The sequence below is a fragment of the Calidris pugnax genome, unplaced genomic scaffold (genome assembly GCF_001431845.1).
Source record: "Calidris pugnax isolate Ruff unplaced genomic scaffold, ASM143184v1 scaffold251, whole genome shotgun sequence".
In the NCBI taxonomy this organism is placed as follows: domain Eukaryota; kingdom Metazoa; phylum Chordata; class Aves; order Charadriiformes; family Scolopacidae; genus Calidris; species Calidris pugnax.
The window spans coordinates 1,487,425-1,501,374 of NW_015091133.1; the positions used below are offsets into that span (position 1 = coordinate 1,487,425).

Sequence of the window (13,950 nt, forward strand, 5' to 3'; positions counted from 1 at the left end):
TTGGACCGGTACATTTAGCTGAGATTTAGATTTTAGATGGCTGGGCAGCACATGCATGTCTGAGCTTCACACACACCTCGGCAGGAACGAGAAGAAACCTCCCCCAAAAGCAGACCCTCACATCCTATTCTAGTAACCAGTGTCCTGGCTGGGGACTACAACACACTCAGCCTCTACGACCAAACTGAAGGGGCTCATAATACAGTCCTAAAATAAGAAGCCATATTCCAAAGTGAAACCACAAAAGGCATCCTCCTGGTCGAAAGGTGGCTATTTCAGAGCCTCAACAACCCTCAGCTCAAACAATTGTTATGCATCTTCTAATACTTTAGGTTTGCCACTCTTTCATAGGCATTGAACTCCTTGTTTAGTTCCAAGAACAGTGATATGAAAGTTGAGCTACCAGATTTGGTATGCTTTTTTTGGTATTTGTGTCTGTATATATAAATGTGGGGGGTTCTTTTGTATGGTTTTCTTTTGGTTTGGTTTCCTTTTTTTTTTTTTTGTCAGAGTTAGATTGATGGTTGGACTAGATGATCTTAAAGGTCCCTTCCAACCTAGATGATTCTATGATTCTATGTGTGACATCTTTCAAGGAAATAATACACTATGAAAAATTAAAAATTCCAATGAAACTCAGGCATAAAACGTAAAGCCTACTGCGGTATTAGAAGCAGCTGATGCAATTAACTAGCTAGAAATATTAAATATCAGATTAGATAACTGGCTCAGCTGCTCAAACCAGGAATAAAAACATTTTATTCCTAATGAGGCTCGTATGTGGTTTGATATGACTATGTGCTGCAGTGTTGAGACACATCCCACAAGTAAGTCCATCCCCTTTCAGAAGGGGGATAGAGAGAAAGGGCAGGAGGCTATTTCTCAGCTCAGTAAAGCTTTCACAATGTATTGTCTCAATTATCCCAGTGGGACAAGGGTGGAGGTGTGTGTATGAAGCCGAAGATGCACACACCCAACCCAACAATCTACAAGCCCTAGCTAAGTTTACTTGCACAGGAATGTTTTATTTAGCTATAAAACACATCAATCTCTGATATATCTATCATGCATAACGTCTAACGCTTGCATCATTTATAGTATAACATCTGTTTAATTCTGCTAAAGCATAATGATATTGCTGGTGATATTTAATTTGACATCATTCAGAGTCACTAATTCAAGTATTCTTTAAAAAAAAAAAATAAAAAAAAAAAGAAGGAAGAACAGGGCCAAGTAATTAACTAGTAATCTCAGGAGCCCTGGAAATAAGAAACCCAATTTTCAACAACTTTAAATCTCTGCACTTCACACAAATGGGAAGCCAAGTTAAAGAGGGCAAGGTCCACTTACTTGAAGCACTTTGGGAAATTTCATAGCATCACTGTGCTTTCCATAGCTAAAGTTAATGTGCAACTGAAGTATGTGGACATGCATTCCCAGCACACATCAGGCTATAGCTTCAAGCTGTTCACCAAAAAGAGGGGCACAGTAAGAATTCACATCTGAAATCACTGCAGAGGAATTCTGCAGCAGAAGTGGAGAAAGAATGCTGCCTTAAATTGTGTTTTTAACTCTATTGTCCTCCTTTTCTTGAGATCCAATTTTCTGTACCACTTTTCAACATGTATTATACATGCAGCACATTTTTCCAGACAACAGCATCCTTAATTACTTGAGCCTAAAAAAATAGTCCACCATTTATTAGGATGAGTGTATCTACACTGTATATCAAGATAAGACTTTTTCCACAGGACTTTTTTGGTTGCACATAATCAAAGCCAGCATCATAACAAAGAAAAACAACTTTTCACAATTCAACTTTTATACAGTTCCCTTCAAACACCTGATACTCACTACACCTCAGAAAGGGATTTACCTCGTTATCTGTTCCCACATCCAACATCACTGGTAGACACTCGTGAGGTTTTACTCCCCCGCACGCCGTATAAAGTGCCAGTTTACCAACGGGGATGCCCATTCCATAGCAGCCAAGGTCTCCAAGACCAAGAATACGTTCTCCATCTGTCACCACAATAGCCTGGAGGAAGAAATAAAAGCTTCTTTGCTTGTATGTACTAAGTATTCCGTTATCTTCTTACCATCATTTTTTATTTTTAATGTAAAAATTGTAACTGGTACAAACAAATTAATAGTACAACAGAGGCTCAGAACTGTTTTATTGTATTTCACTGTTTTGTGTTACACTGTTCTAGACTCTTGTTTCACTGTAAATGGGACTTTCATATAAAACTTTTAAGAATACACAGGAAAGGTATTTAGTATTGCATTACAAGGGAATTGGCATTGTTCCCTCTTGCGTTTTTCTGTCAACAGTATGAAAATAGAATTGAAAGGGAGAGGAAGTTATCCGCAAAATAAGAAGAATCCCGGACTCCTGGGTTTTATTGCGGCTGTTTCCAGCAGAACCAGAGCCAGCCACTCCTTCTAGCCTTTGACAGGGCTGTCTACATCCACCTAGTTCTTACCCTTCAAAGATGTATGTGTTCCTCCCTTGAGCAAATAACACACTCCATCATACTTATACGTATGAGGAAGTACGTGTTTTCATTGACAGAAAGACAGGAACTCATCATTTCCTTGTCATTCTTTGTAACAAGCCATTTCGGTTGGAAATTTAATATTTCTGGGGAGGGAGTTCATCAGGCATCATATTTGGAGAAGTATTAACCCAAACACTAGAATGGATGCCAAGAGATCCTGTGGAGTCTCCACCCTTGGAGACACAGTCCTGAGTAACCTGTCCTGGCTGACCCTGCTGGAGCAGGAGGATGGACTAGATGATCTCCAGAGGAGCCATCCTACCTCAACCGCTCTGTCATTCCTTGATTCAGGGTTTTTTTGATGCATAATAATAAATGTAATTGACCAATTAATCAGTAAAGGATGCCTACAGCTAAACGAAGGTTTAAAAGCCTCAAACATTGGCTGTAACAGCATTGTTCCTATTAAAAAAAAAAAAAAAAAGAGCTAAGTAATCACTGAAATCTAATTGATAAAAAGCTTTTAAAAATACCTTAACCAAGTCACCTTGTTGGCTTTGTCATGCAACTAAAACTGAACTTACCTTGACGGTACTTTCTGGCCAGGATTTAAGCATTGTAGCGATGTGTCCCCGGTCGTGGATAGTAATAAAAAGACCCCTGCAAATAAAAAATAAAAATGCTTTTCATATAAACAGGCAATTAAATATTTCAGTGTAAATCAATTAAATAATAAATTAGCTCTATGAAAATGTGTTCATGTGCGGGATATATATTTTTTAATTGAATTTTATATTTAATTTCTCACTGAAGTGTCTTCTTCCTCTCTGATGTCAAAAATATACAATTGAAATTGTTATTATTTTGGACAAAAGGCAGCGTAAAACACATTGAAATTAAGCAAAGTATTTCTTAATCTTATTGCTATGATTCAGAAACAGAAACTGCAGCCTCAAGTAGCTAATTAAGTAAAAACTCATGTTCGAAAAGAAAATTATATATGCACTGTATAAAGGAAAAAAATAAACAGTCATTTTGGGTTAGATATTTTTAACTGTTTAAATTTCATTTTATGTGTTTCCCCCTAGAATTCTCTGGCATTCCCAATTAATTCCTCTCCTGCTTCCATTCCCCATGCTCAGAACAACATTTTAAAAAACACTGCAAAGTCAGTTAAATCATATGTCAATACGTTACATCACAAAACACAGTTTATCAAAATCGCCTCAGAGACAGTCCATCGTTAGAGATAAATGTGCAAAATAAAACGAAGGGTGCGGGAGGAAATCTATCTAGTGGCATCAACCATCTCCTTCTCCTCGTCCTCCAATTTACACCGACCTCAGGGATTCGTGTTAAATGAAGCAAGACTTTGGTATTGATTTTCTGAAGAGCTGGAGCCCAGCCCAATGTGGTTAAATGACCTCTTCCTTGCAAGCGAAGGAGAGAGGTCTCCATGGAATAAATTCCCTGGCAGAGGAAAATAAAGGCAGGGTGGCTCCTCCAGAAGGAATTTTGTTAGAACATTTGTAAGGGCCTTTGAATAAGTATTGAGAGTGTTTTTCAGAAATCTGTTCAAGCAGGATCACATTCAAACAACAATGGAAAATAGGGGCTGAAGTGTAAACAGAGTCGTGTCCAAAGCATTTCACTTCCCTCCTTCTCCCCTTCCCTCCATTATCTCTGTAGATGAGTAAAACGTTTCTGGACACATTGCCCTGAGTGAGAATATATTTGTGGATTTAAGGGCATGGAATAAGAGATAAGAATCTTTTATTCATTTATCTGGATGTGTTTTCCTCATCTTTCATTTCTTTGGTTAAAGCACTTTCCTCCTTTAAGGTGTCCTCCACAAGAAGCTACACCAGTTGACAAGAGGAGCCCCAGCTTCAACAGCATCAGCCACAAGAATATTCAACCTTCGTTACTGAGATTGAACTTTTCTTTTCCATGAAGTCAAGCTACGTCCAGAAAAAGCATCAATTGCACAAGATTATTAGAGATGGGACAGGGTGACACAAGCTGACAAGGCAGCCAACTATTTGACTACCCAGCAGATATTATAGTGATTTTTTGGCTGTCACAGCACAGCCATGAGAAGAATCAAGAAAGGGGCAAGCTTCAAATTTAATCCAATTTAAATTGGATTAAATGGTATGTGTATTTCAGTCCAGAAATAAGACAGGATTATCCATTTCAGTATAAATGATAATAATAATAATTACTGCCATGTTGGTGGTGCACACCCTGCTCTGCTGGATGCAGACAGCATTTATCTGAGAAAGAACTTCAGGACAGGGTGGCTACAGCAGATGGACAAGCAACACTTTTCAGTGCGTGGAGAAAGAAGCAAGGTACAGAAAAAAAATGCTTAAAGATTTGTTAAAAAAAAAAAAAAAGATGAGAAAAAATATGCTGCATGCACATATTCACATCTCTAACAAGGAAAGCATCTCATGGGGAAGTGGGCTTATGTTCTCCTGTAGACACTTTCCAGGCAGCCCAGGTTGGCAAGCTCACTGTGAAAGCAAGTGTAGGTTCCACGACACAGTAAGGTCCTTTCCATTTGAAGTGACATCTCGGGGACACGTATTATCTTTTCCTGCAAGGCAATAAATTGAAACCTGTGGAGGCTTCAAAGGCCAATCAGCCCAACTGTGAGAAGACTGACCTGAAGCTTGCAGCTCCAAACCAGCCTCCATTGGTTTATACTGGTCTAGCCACAGGGATCAGTTCTACTTATGCCCACTTCAGATAAGCAGATGACATATGAAACTCCAGCGGAGGAATAATTATGCAAATGAGTAACTATGCCTCCATTCTTCTTGTCACACCACCAGGAAGACCAGAGCCCTGAAGAGTGAGGGGAGAAGCCACGCTAGGACACCGTGATCCACTCAACAAAGCAGGGATCTATTTTGGGTCACTAAGCAGATTTTGCCAGTTATGTGGAGGTCATTCAACATCACATAATTTGGCTCTGTTTTATTAGAACTCTGATCTCTGAGAACAAAGTAAACAGAATTAAATGGAGTATTTGTTTATTATGCTTCAAGGAAATAATGTTCCACCAGCAATGTATTGCTTTATTTTATATTAAAGCATGGTTTAGAAAACTGTGTCGCAGTAACAGAATAATCCAGGTTTTTCCTCTTATAACAATAACAGGAGGCAATTTAACATGTCTCAGAAAATGCCAAACATTTTTAATGAAAAAAAGTTCAAACTTTTCTCACAACCCTACATGTTCAAAACTGTTATTTGAACTATGAACTGTACACAGAATTATAATAGAGGTGACTTCACTTTCCCAGGCAACCTAAATCAACAAGCTCAAAAAATAATAATAACAAAAAAATCTCAGCCTCAGTTTATTTCTGAGCTTAGACTTTACTAAACTCCTGCACTTTGCAAGAAAGAGGTAAACTACTCTCCTAGTCCCTGTTGAAATTTCCTCCTATTTTTATTAAAATTATCCAAAGCAGTACAATACAAAAATTGTATGAGAAACTAAGAGTACCTCCATACCCCAAAAGAACAGTCTGCTCTTTTTTCCACCAAGAAATAATAACATTTTCCATTGTAACTGTTCAATATGGAACTTCATATGGAATATGAGGTGGGGAACCAGCACATGGGGGCTGTCCCATCACTTTTCTCCAATGAGTCTGGACTCTCCCAGGCCTCTGAGAGCATGATCCTTGCTACCAAAGCCTATAATCTCTACATTGTACAACAAAGAGCAACCCAATGAAATTATTCCTCAACTGCTCTCATCCAAAATGAATACACAAAAAAAACCCCACATTACATTGTTAAAATAATTTGAGTAAAACTTCACAAGTTTACACAGCAAAACTTTAAAACCAATTTTACGTGTTACATAGGGCGATTACAGCTTATTGCTTGGCCAATAATCCCAAAGGCTCTACCTCATTTTGGAAACCATAAATCCCACCTCAAACTATTTCAGATGAAAATTAAGAACACTTCATAGTAAAAGCAACACTTCATGGACTTTGTCATCGCAGACTTTTTGCATCAATTATACAAAATACTCACTGTATATCTAGATAACACTGCTTTTTAATTAGCACCTCACTTCCTTTATTTACAAAAACAAACTACGCAGCAGTTTGTGATCTAAATATTTAGACTGCACTGATGCATCCTTTTCACAGAGCAACAGAGTAGATAAAATCATATCTTCTCTATATTCATCTCTTAAAACACAAATTTGTGGATTTAACTACATTCCTAAAGTATTTTTCATCTAGACAACCAGTTTTTATGTATTGTTGCTTAACCACGTAACAGCAATTAAGTGGGATGTGTTTGTTTGAAAAGGAAGGGGCAGACTTCGAGAAATGGTGTGTTTTAAGAGCCAGAGCTGTTTTGCACAAGAAGCACTTAAATTATTCTGGCATTGCTCAATAAATAACTTAATTACTTACACTCTAATAGACACAAATAGAACTATTTGAAGATTGTCAATGAGAGAATGGTTTACCACAGCCAGACCCATTCATTTTTAGGACAAAAAAATAACCCACTGTTCTGCTTCAATAGCTATCATGTTTGTATTATTTTATGCTAATATTAACTGCATGAAGAACCATCAACAAAAAACATCAACCATGTATCTACTCGGAGTCTTGCAATGCTAATGATGTATTTTTAAAAAAACCTTTTAAATGTTATTTAAACTGTGAAGTACTCAAACAAGTGAGATCACTGTCCTCTTATTTACTTCAACAACTTGCGCTGCCCTGGCTCATTGGAACATGGAAAATTTCCAGTAGTTAGACAATAACATCCTTTAAGCCAGTTTTCATTGACCTTTAAGTCACCATCATTCGCTCTCAATAACCATTAACAAGGACAAAAGTCAAGACTTATTAAAAAGGGTTCTTCTTAGGGCATATCCACTTCCAAAGAAGTCACTTCTGAAAAGAGACACTCTCTCCTGTTTGTAGAGGGGACCTTATCTGCTGCAAAGGGACCAAGGAAATCACCCAATTTATGTCACAATGACAGAGCAGTTCTTAGGGCAAGGAGCTGCCATGATACCAGGTAAGAAGTCAGAAGGAAGAAAGGATGATGTGAAAGCGTCCAGGTTAAACTTGCCAACATCTCCGAGACCCGCATCCTGAGGCACAGAGGTCGCACCATCATCGAGGTTGGCTAGAACCACTGGAGATCACCCAGTCCATGCCCTCTTCCCAAGCAGGGTCAGCTATAGAGCAGTTTTGCCTTGGCTTCCCCTGAGGTAAAAATGTGGTACAGAGCATGAATTTTCCCTGGTTTTCAGTGAGGAGTGTTAGCAGTAAAAAGAAAATATCTCACCTGCCTTTACATTACCCATATCCCAGCCACAAGAAAATAAGAATTCTCAGTTTAATGTGATAAAGAATGGGAAATTTGAACAAGATGTAGAGCCTGATGTTTTTTTGACAGCTGTTTGCACAAAGGAGCAAAGCATTTGTTATAAAAGAGTGACATGTAATTTTCCAGTAAAGACTGCGTCGGGTAGACTACGAGCATCTTCTTTCTCATCTGAGGTTATGACCATCCTCAAGAAGAATTTCATGTCACTGTGTGCACTGGGGTATTTTTACATTCTGTGTGAGGTGGCAAACTGCAAACAGAAATAGGTGTATTGCTTGCAGTAAACTGCAGTAGGGCAAATTGAAATCTTGAGAATCACAAATCCCCCACACTCATATTCTAGTTATTTCCCAGAATCATAGAACGCTTTGGTCAGGACCAGGACCTGTGGTCGGGCAGTGGTCAGGATGAAAAAAAACCAGTTGTCTAAAGCTATAGAGCTTTGCTAAAAAGGATGGAAATGCCATGCCAGAAATAAAAGTATTCACTTCTATACTTAAACTTTTTTCTCTTGCCTTTTCCAGAAGCCTTGTATCAGCAGGGGCATAGGGCTGTCTCAAAAGCAGTGTGTAAAAGTCTCCCAGACTAAAACCATCTAGCCGTAAATATAGAGGAACGTGACATATATTAAAACACAAAATCATCCCATTGTTATGCTCTTAAAGGCTTAAAATCTTTATGCCTTCTCTTTCTATTTTCCATTTTTATGCCTATTTACCCTATCTATTTAGAAAGCTTGTAGACAGAGACACAAAGCAATGATGTTAGAATATCCAAGCTACTGCAAAGTTAGAATGATTTGGCTGGGGTTCTTCCTTCCTCTTTTGGACATCACCAAATAGTTTCAGGAATAACTGATTGGTTTGGGTTTGTTTGTTTGTTTAAAGCTACTATATCTTGTATTGGAAACGCAACAACCTGACAATGTTGGACTGCTGAGTAATGAGAGTATTTTTTGAACAGAGAAGCTGCTGAATGTGTAAATGGGGGACGTGGGTGGTGCTGAAGGACGTGCAAGAAATGTACAGAAAAGGAGAGCTGGAGAAATTCCAGCATAAGCTCACCCCTAAAGGAAAACGTCCTCCGGACATGGGCTGGGATATATACAGAATGAGGTAATAAAGCATTGTAATGCTTCTAAATCACCAGAGTCTCATCTGAAATACAACTGATACCTTATTTTGCAACATGAGGAGATAGCATTGGGAACTACTGGGGATGGGGCAGCCGCAGCTTCTATGGGCAATCTGTTCCAGGGTCTCACCACTCTCACAGCAAATTTCTTCCTGAGATCCAATCTAAATCTCCCCTTTTTCAGCTTAAAACCATTGTCCCTTGTCATATGGCTCCACTCCCTGATAAAGAGTCCCTCCTCATCTCTCCTGTAGCCCCTTTAGGGACCAGAAGGGGCTCTAAGGCCTCCCTGGAGCCTTCTCTTCTCCAGGCTGAACAACCCCAACTCTTTCAGCCTGTCTTCGTAGGAAAGGTGTGCCACAATGGGATTCACACTATCTGGAAAAGAGAATCTGAAAATTCAAGTTACTGTTCCAAAGGCTGATGAGACACCTGAAAGAAGTAGTCTTGGACCATCCTGATTGTTCATGTGGCCCAAGCTGTTGGTTGCCTGTGTTGTCCTAAATGAGTGCTAGGATCATGCAGACCTCCAGCCCGCTGATATGCAAACTATTCTCAACCACAGGCCGCAACTTCAGGGCTGTCCAAAACCCCTCAGTCCAGAAGGAAGGCAGCTATATCTATTATTTCTCACAACTGGTAAATATGAAGTAACACCCATTTGCAGACATTGCACGGGATTTGAAAAGGTGTTGAACTAAAGAAAGTTATGGCTCTCTTATTGAAGCAAGTGATTCTTAAAAGGTTTGCTTCAGGGGCCAAATGATGTTGTGGCTGTATAAATCTGGTAGGTTGACAGAGGGTGTTTCATGCAGGGAAAATTTTGGTAGATAAATATTGCTTGAATAGAGTAGGACGGAGCCAACGAGTAGACCTCCCCCATCCCGTATCACCTGATACTTTAACATTGCTTACAAGTCTTTGGCGAAGTTGAGGTGTGAAAACTAAATAAAATCTCTGGCCTTAAAGTACATTTCATTAAGGAATGTACTACTTGGGGAAATTTGGGAGCTTGTAAGCAGAAGGCAGTATTGTGGGCTGGCATAGAGTCAAAATCTCCCTAAAAATTCAGGAAAAAAGGAAGACATTGAAGAGTGATATGGTTATATATTGGTACAAGTACTACTTATTGATATGAAACTATAACTTGCCAAAACAAATATTGCTATTTTTAAAAGGCAACGATATAGTTTATTTGTTGGAAAGGATATAGCCTACCTTTTATGTGGTATTGGCACTAGAAAGAAAAGACTAGTCAGAGTAAAGGCATTTCACTTGAGATCATGTACTTTCTGTCCAGTCTTGTGCACGTAGATCCACAAGATGACTGCTTTAACGAACGAAACGAGAAGGGTCTAATGAGCGCTGCATTAAAAACAGTCACACAAACTGTCCTTCCCATGTGGTGAAAAGCTTCAGTAAGAAATGTCTTTCAGAGGGCTCTCTCAGTAGGACACCCAGGGCATATGCCAAAACCCTGAGGTGTGTCGGTTCCCCCTGGCTCGGAGCGCAGATGCCCTTGAAAAGATAAATCTGAGTCCTCCAAATCTGTGGAAAAGGGAGAACTATCTGCTCGAATCTCACACAAGAGATGGTGGAAAAGTGCAAAAAAAAATAGTACGAACCAAACGGGGACAGGAATTCCCCGCAAAGATGGTGCGAAGGAAGTGGAGAAGGAAATAGACAGGTAGTTATGGCCCATAGGATAATTTTGGCATTTTTGCACAGAAACCACCAAGGATGGTGTTGTAGAAGTGCTCCGAGGCTTGCAAGTCATTTGCCACAGAAGACTGTGCTAAGAGGGGAAAGAAAATGACCAAACACTGACAGCTGCCAAATGTTTTGAGAGAGTCATGTTTTGAGTAGGGATGGCCTCATTTCCTCCCGCTCACAGCCCAGATGTACTCCCTCCAGAAAAAACACAGCAACGCACCATCAAGAGATACAAACTTATGTCTGAAAGGCAGAAATTCCATGCTTGTGATGTGTTTTAGGACAAAGCTTCTTTTATGACCACGATGAAAAGTCCCTAGAAGATCATCTGCGCAAGAAATCAACTGTGCGGCTCCTGAGAGTAGGAAGAGACTAAAACAGGTAAACTCACACAAGACTAAATGAAAGAATAGCTCAAAGTGTGAATTCTGTAAACACTGCCCTTCCACTACCCCTGCAGGTAATACCTACGTGCAGGCGTCAAGTACACACAAAAAACAACACCACATGGAGGACACTGTATTTCATATCGGTAGGTCAGGACTATATATTCTCAGTTTAGCACAGAATAAGATGATGAATGATTAGCCTAACGTGCAAGTTTATTCAAAAGAGAAAAATTCACACTGGTGAAACCTTTTGCCAAAATATTACCAAGAGCCAGGAGTTTAACACAGAGAGACCAGGTGACTGCATATGTGTAACCTAAGGAATATCCTAACGCTTTCAAAATCAAGATATAACTTTTTTTTTTTTCATTCAACTGTTTCTTAGACTCAGAAATTAGCTTAACATTGACAGAGTGCTCTAAGACCACAATGAGGCCAACTGACATCATCTGTGCAAGACTACAGAATCACAGAGGGTTGGAAGGAACCTCTGGAGATCATCTAGTCCAACCCCCTGCCAGAGCAGGTCCACCCAGAGCAGGTCCCACAGGAACGTGTCCAGGTGGGTTTGGAATGTCTCCAGAGAAGGAGACTCCACCACATCCCTGGGCAGCCTCTGCCAGGGCTCTGCCACCCTCACAGGAAAGAAGTTCCTCCTCATGTTTAGGTGGAACTTCTTATGTTCAAGTTTGTGCCCATTCCCTCTTGTCCTGTCCCTGGGCACCACTGAAACAAGACTGGCCCCATCCTCCTGACACCCACCCTTGAAGTATTTATAGGTGTTGATCAGATCCCCCCTCAGCCTTTTCTTCTCCAGACTAAAAAGACCCAAGTCCCTCAGCCTTTCCTCCTAAGAGAGATGCTCCAAGCCCCTCATCCTCTTTGTAGCCCTGATCATCTCTTCTCACACCTTCCCCTGCAGCAGCACTGCTGGCTGCCGACAGCCCAAGTTGAACACACCATGGACACAATCCAGCGTCGTGTGTTTCTCGGAGAGAGTTCAGGAGAAGAAAGGAATTCAACACTCTCACGATGTGCCAATTCTCCTTCTCTGGCTTTCAGAGCAGGCTAAATGCTGTGCTAAAAGTATCTACGAGCCTTACTTTCAAGCCGAGGAAGCAACAGCAGCCGGAGCTAAGTTTTAGCTTGATGAAGGTAACAGAGCAGATGAGAATCAGGCCAAAGAGTAGAATTACTGGGTGTCATGAGATGTCACAGGGCTTGAATTCAACGGAAAGGCCAGACAAAAAAACAAGGTGAAAAGCTGCCTGGAAAGTGTCAACCGTTGTCATCATCACAAAAGACAAAAGTGAAAACAACAAACCAACATATATTACCAAAGTGCTTGGTGAGGGGCTGCAACTGCCATCATCGCCAGGCTTTGGAACTCAATAAGAGAAAGATTGGCTAAAATTAGAAGAAATGCCACAGCTACACTAATTCTCTGCTGTAATGTTACAGGAGAACTTGCCACCTGAGCCATGTTGTCAATACACACAACCCACCCCAGTGCCTGCTGGAGAACGGAACTCCAACAGGCTACAGGTTTTTTTGCTGTATTTTATGTCTTTAGTGCAACCCATTTGACTTCAGAGACTGCCCTAACGATCAACCCCTTACAACAGATGGCGTAAAAATACCCCATGCTTTCTTTTTTTTCACTTCCAGATGAAAATTCTGCATAGCTCTCAGAGAAAAAATACTAGGAAAAATGACTTTGAAATTATTGCTTTGTTATATCTTTTCATATAATTTTATGTTACACAATAATCAGCTTTAACTAACTTTACTTTACTTTAACTAAATGAAGGTACTAAAATAATTATCTGCAGCAGCAATCAGATTAACAGTCTCTAAAAATACAAATATCTGTTTTGGGTGGGAAAAAACATCTAGATGGGCTGAAAACATCTAAAGGGGCAGTTAGAAAACACCACGTATCTGAGGGTGAGACAGTCACAAAGAAGCACCAGGAATGGAACTTTCTTGGCTCTTGTGAGCCAGGAGTACTTGACAAGTTTTTGGCCTCCTGTAAGCCTAATCTGGTTTCTGAAGAGATGTGGATGTCAAAGGCATCCGATGGAATTCATAAAAAGAAAAATCCAGACTCCAACTTAAGCCTCATTAAAAACCACCAAAAAAAATGTAATTATTAAATGTACCACAGGATCAACCCTGTGCTGGCAAACAGACTGCAACTTCTCTTGCAGGACTAATATTTTGTGAGTCACAGAAATAAGTATTTTCTTATGCTCTAAATTAATTTTCTTTATAAAAAAAGGGATGCTACCTTGCAGCTGACAATCTCAGTATGTAAAAGTTACTATGTCAACAAAAAAAGAACTCACACTTGCAGCACTTGCATTCAATACAGTGCATCGTTACTATGTCAACAAAAAAAACCTCATACTTGCAGCACTTGCATTCAATACAGTGCATCTGAACCATTGGAAATGTAAATACATACAATAAATGTGAATAAATACATTCCTTTTGAGGAATACAAGGAAAGGAACCAACCTCAAATGTGTGTGTGCCAAGTCAGTCACACTCCAGTGAGGAGGAAATCTGGTATAATACCAACACGTACAAACTCAGTATTTAGCATGAATAATTGCCTTCTGAAAAGTTGGTAGTGAAGACTGCTACTGACATTCCAATTTTATTTTTAAAATAATTCTAAAAAGTCAATTCAAAATGTAATCTTGCTTAGACATGGGGTCAATAAGAAGCCTCTAGATATGCTAAGTCTCATCATATGGAAAACCAAAAAATCAGAGTTGAAAGTGTTCTGTGAGAACACTTTGCTGAACAAAATCTGCTTC

The 13,950-nt window shown here is 39.7% G+C and overlaps 1 protein-coding gene across 1 annotated transcript in view; it reads right to left on the reverse strand.

The window, feature by feature from the left end:
* Nucleotides 1-13,950, reverse strand: part of ME1 (malic enzyme 1, NADP(+)-dependent, cytosolic) — a 175,287-nt gene that overhangs the window by 107,479 nt on the left and 53,858 nt on the right. Inside the window, exons 4-5 of the mRNA XM_014958527.1 lie at nucleotides 3,086-3,161; nucleotides 1,877-2,038 (exon numbers count right to left, since the gene is read on the reverse strand). Of these exons, the coding sequence (XP_014814013.1) occupies nucleotides 1,877-2,038; nucleotides 3,086-3,161 (238 nt within the window). The remainder of the gene's footprint in view (nucleotides 1-1,876; nucleotides 2,039-3,085; nucleotides 3,162-13,950) is intronic.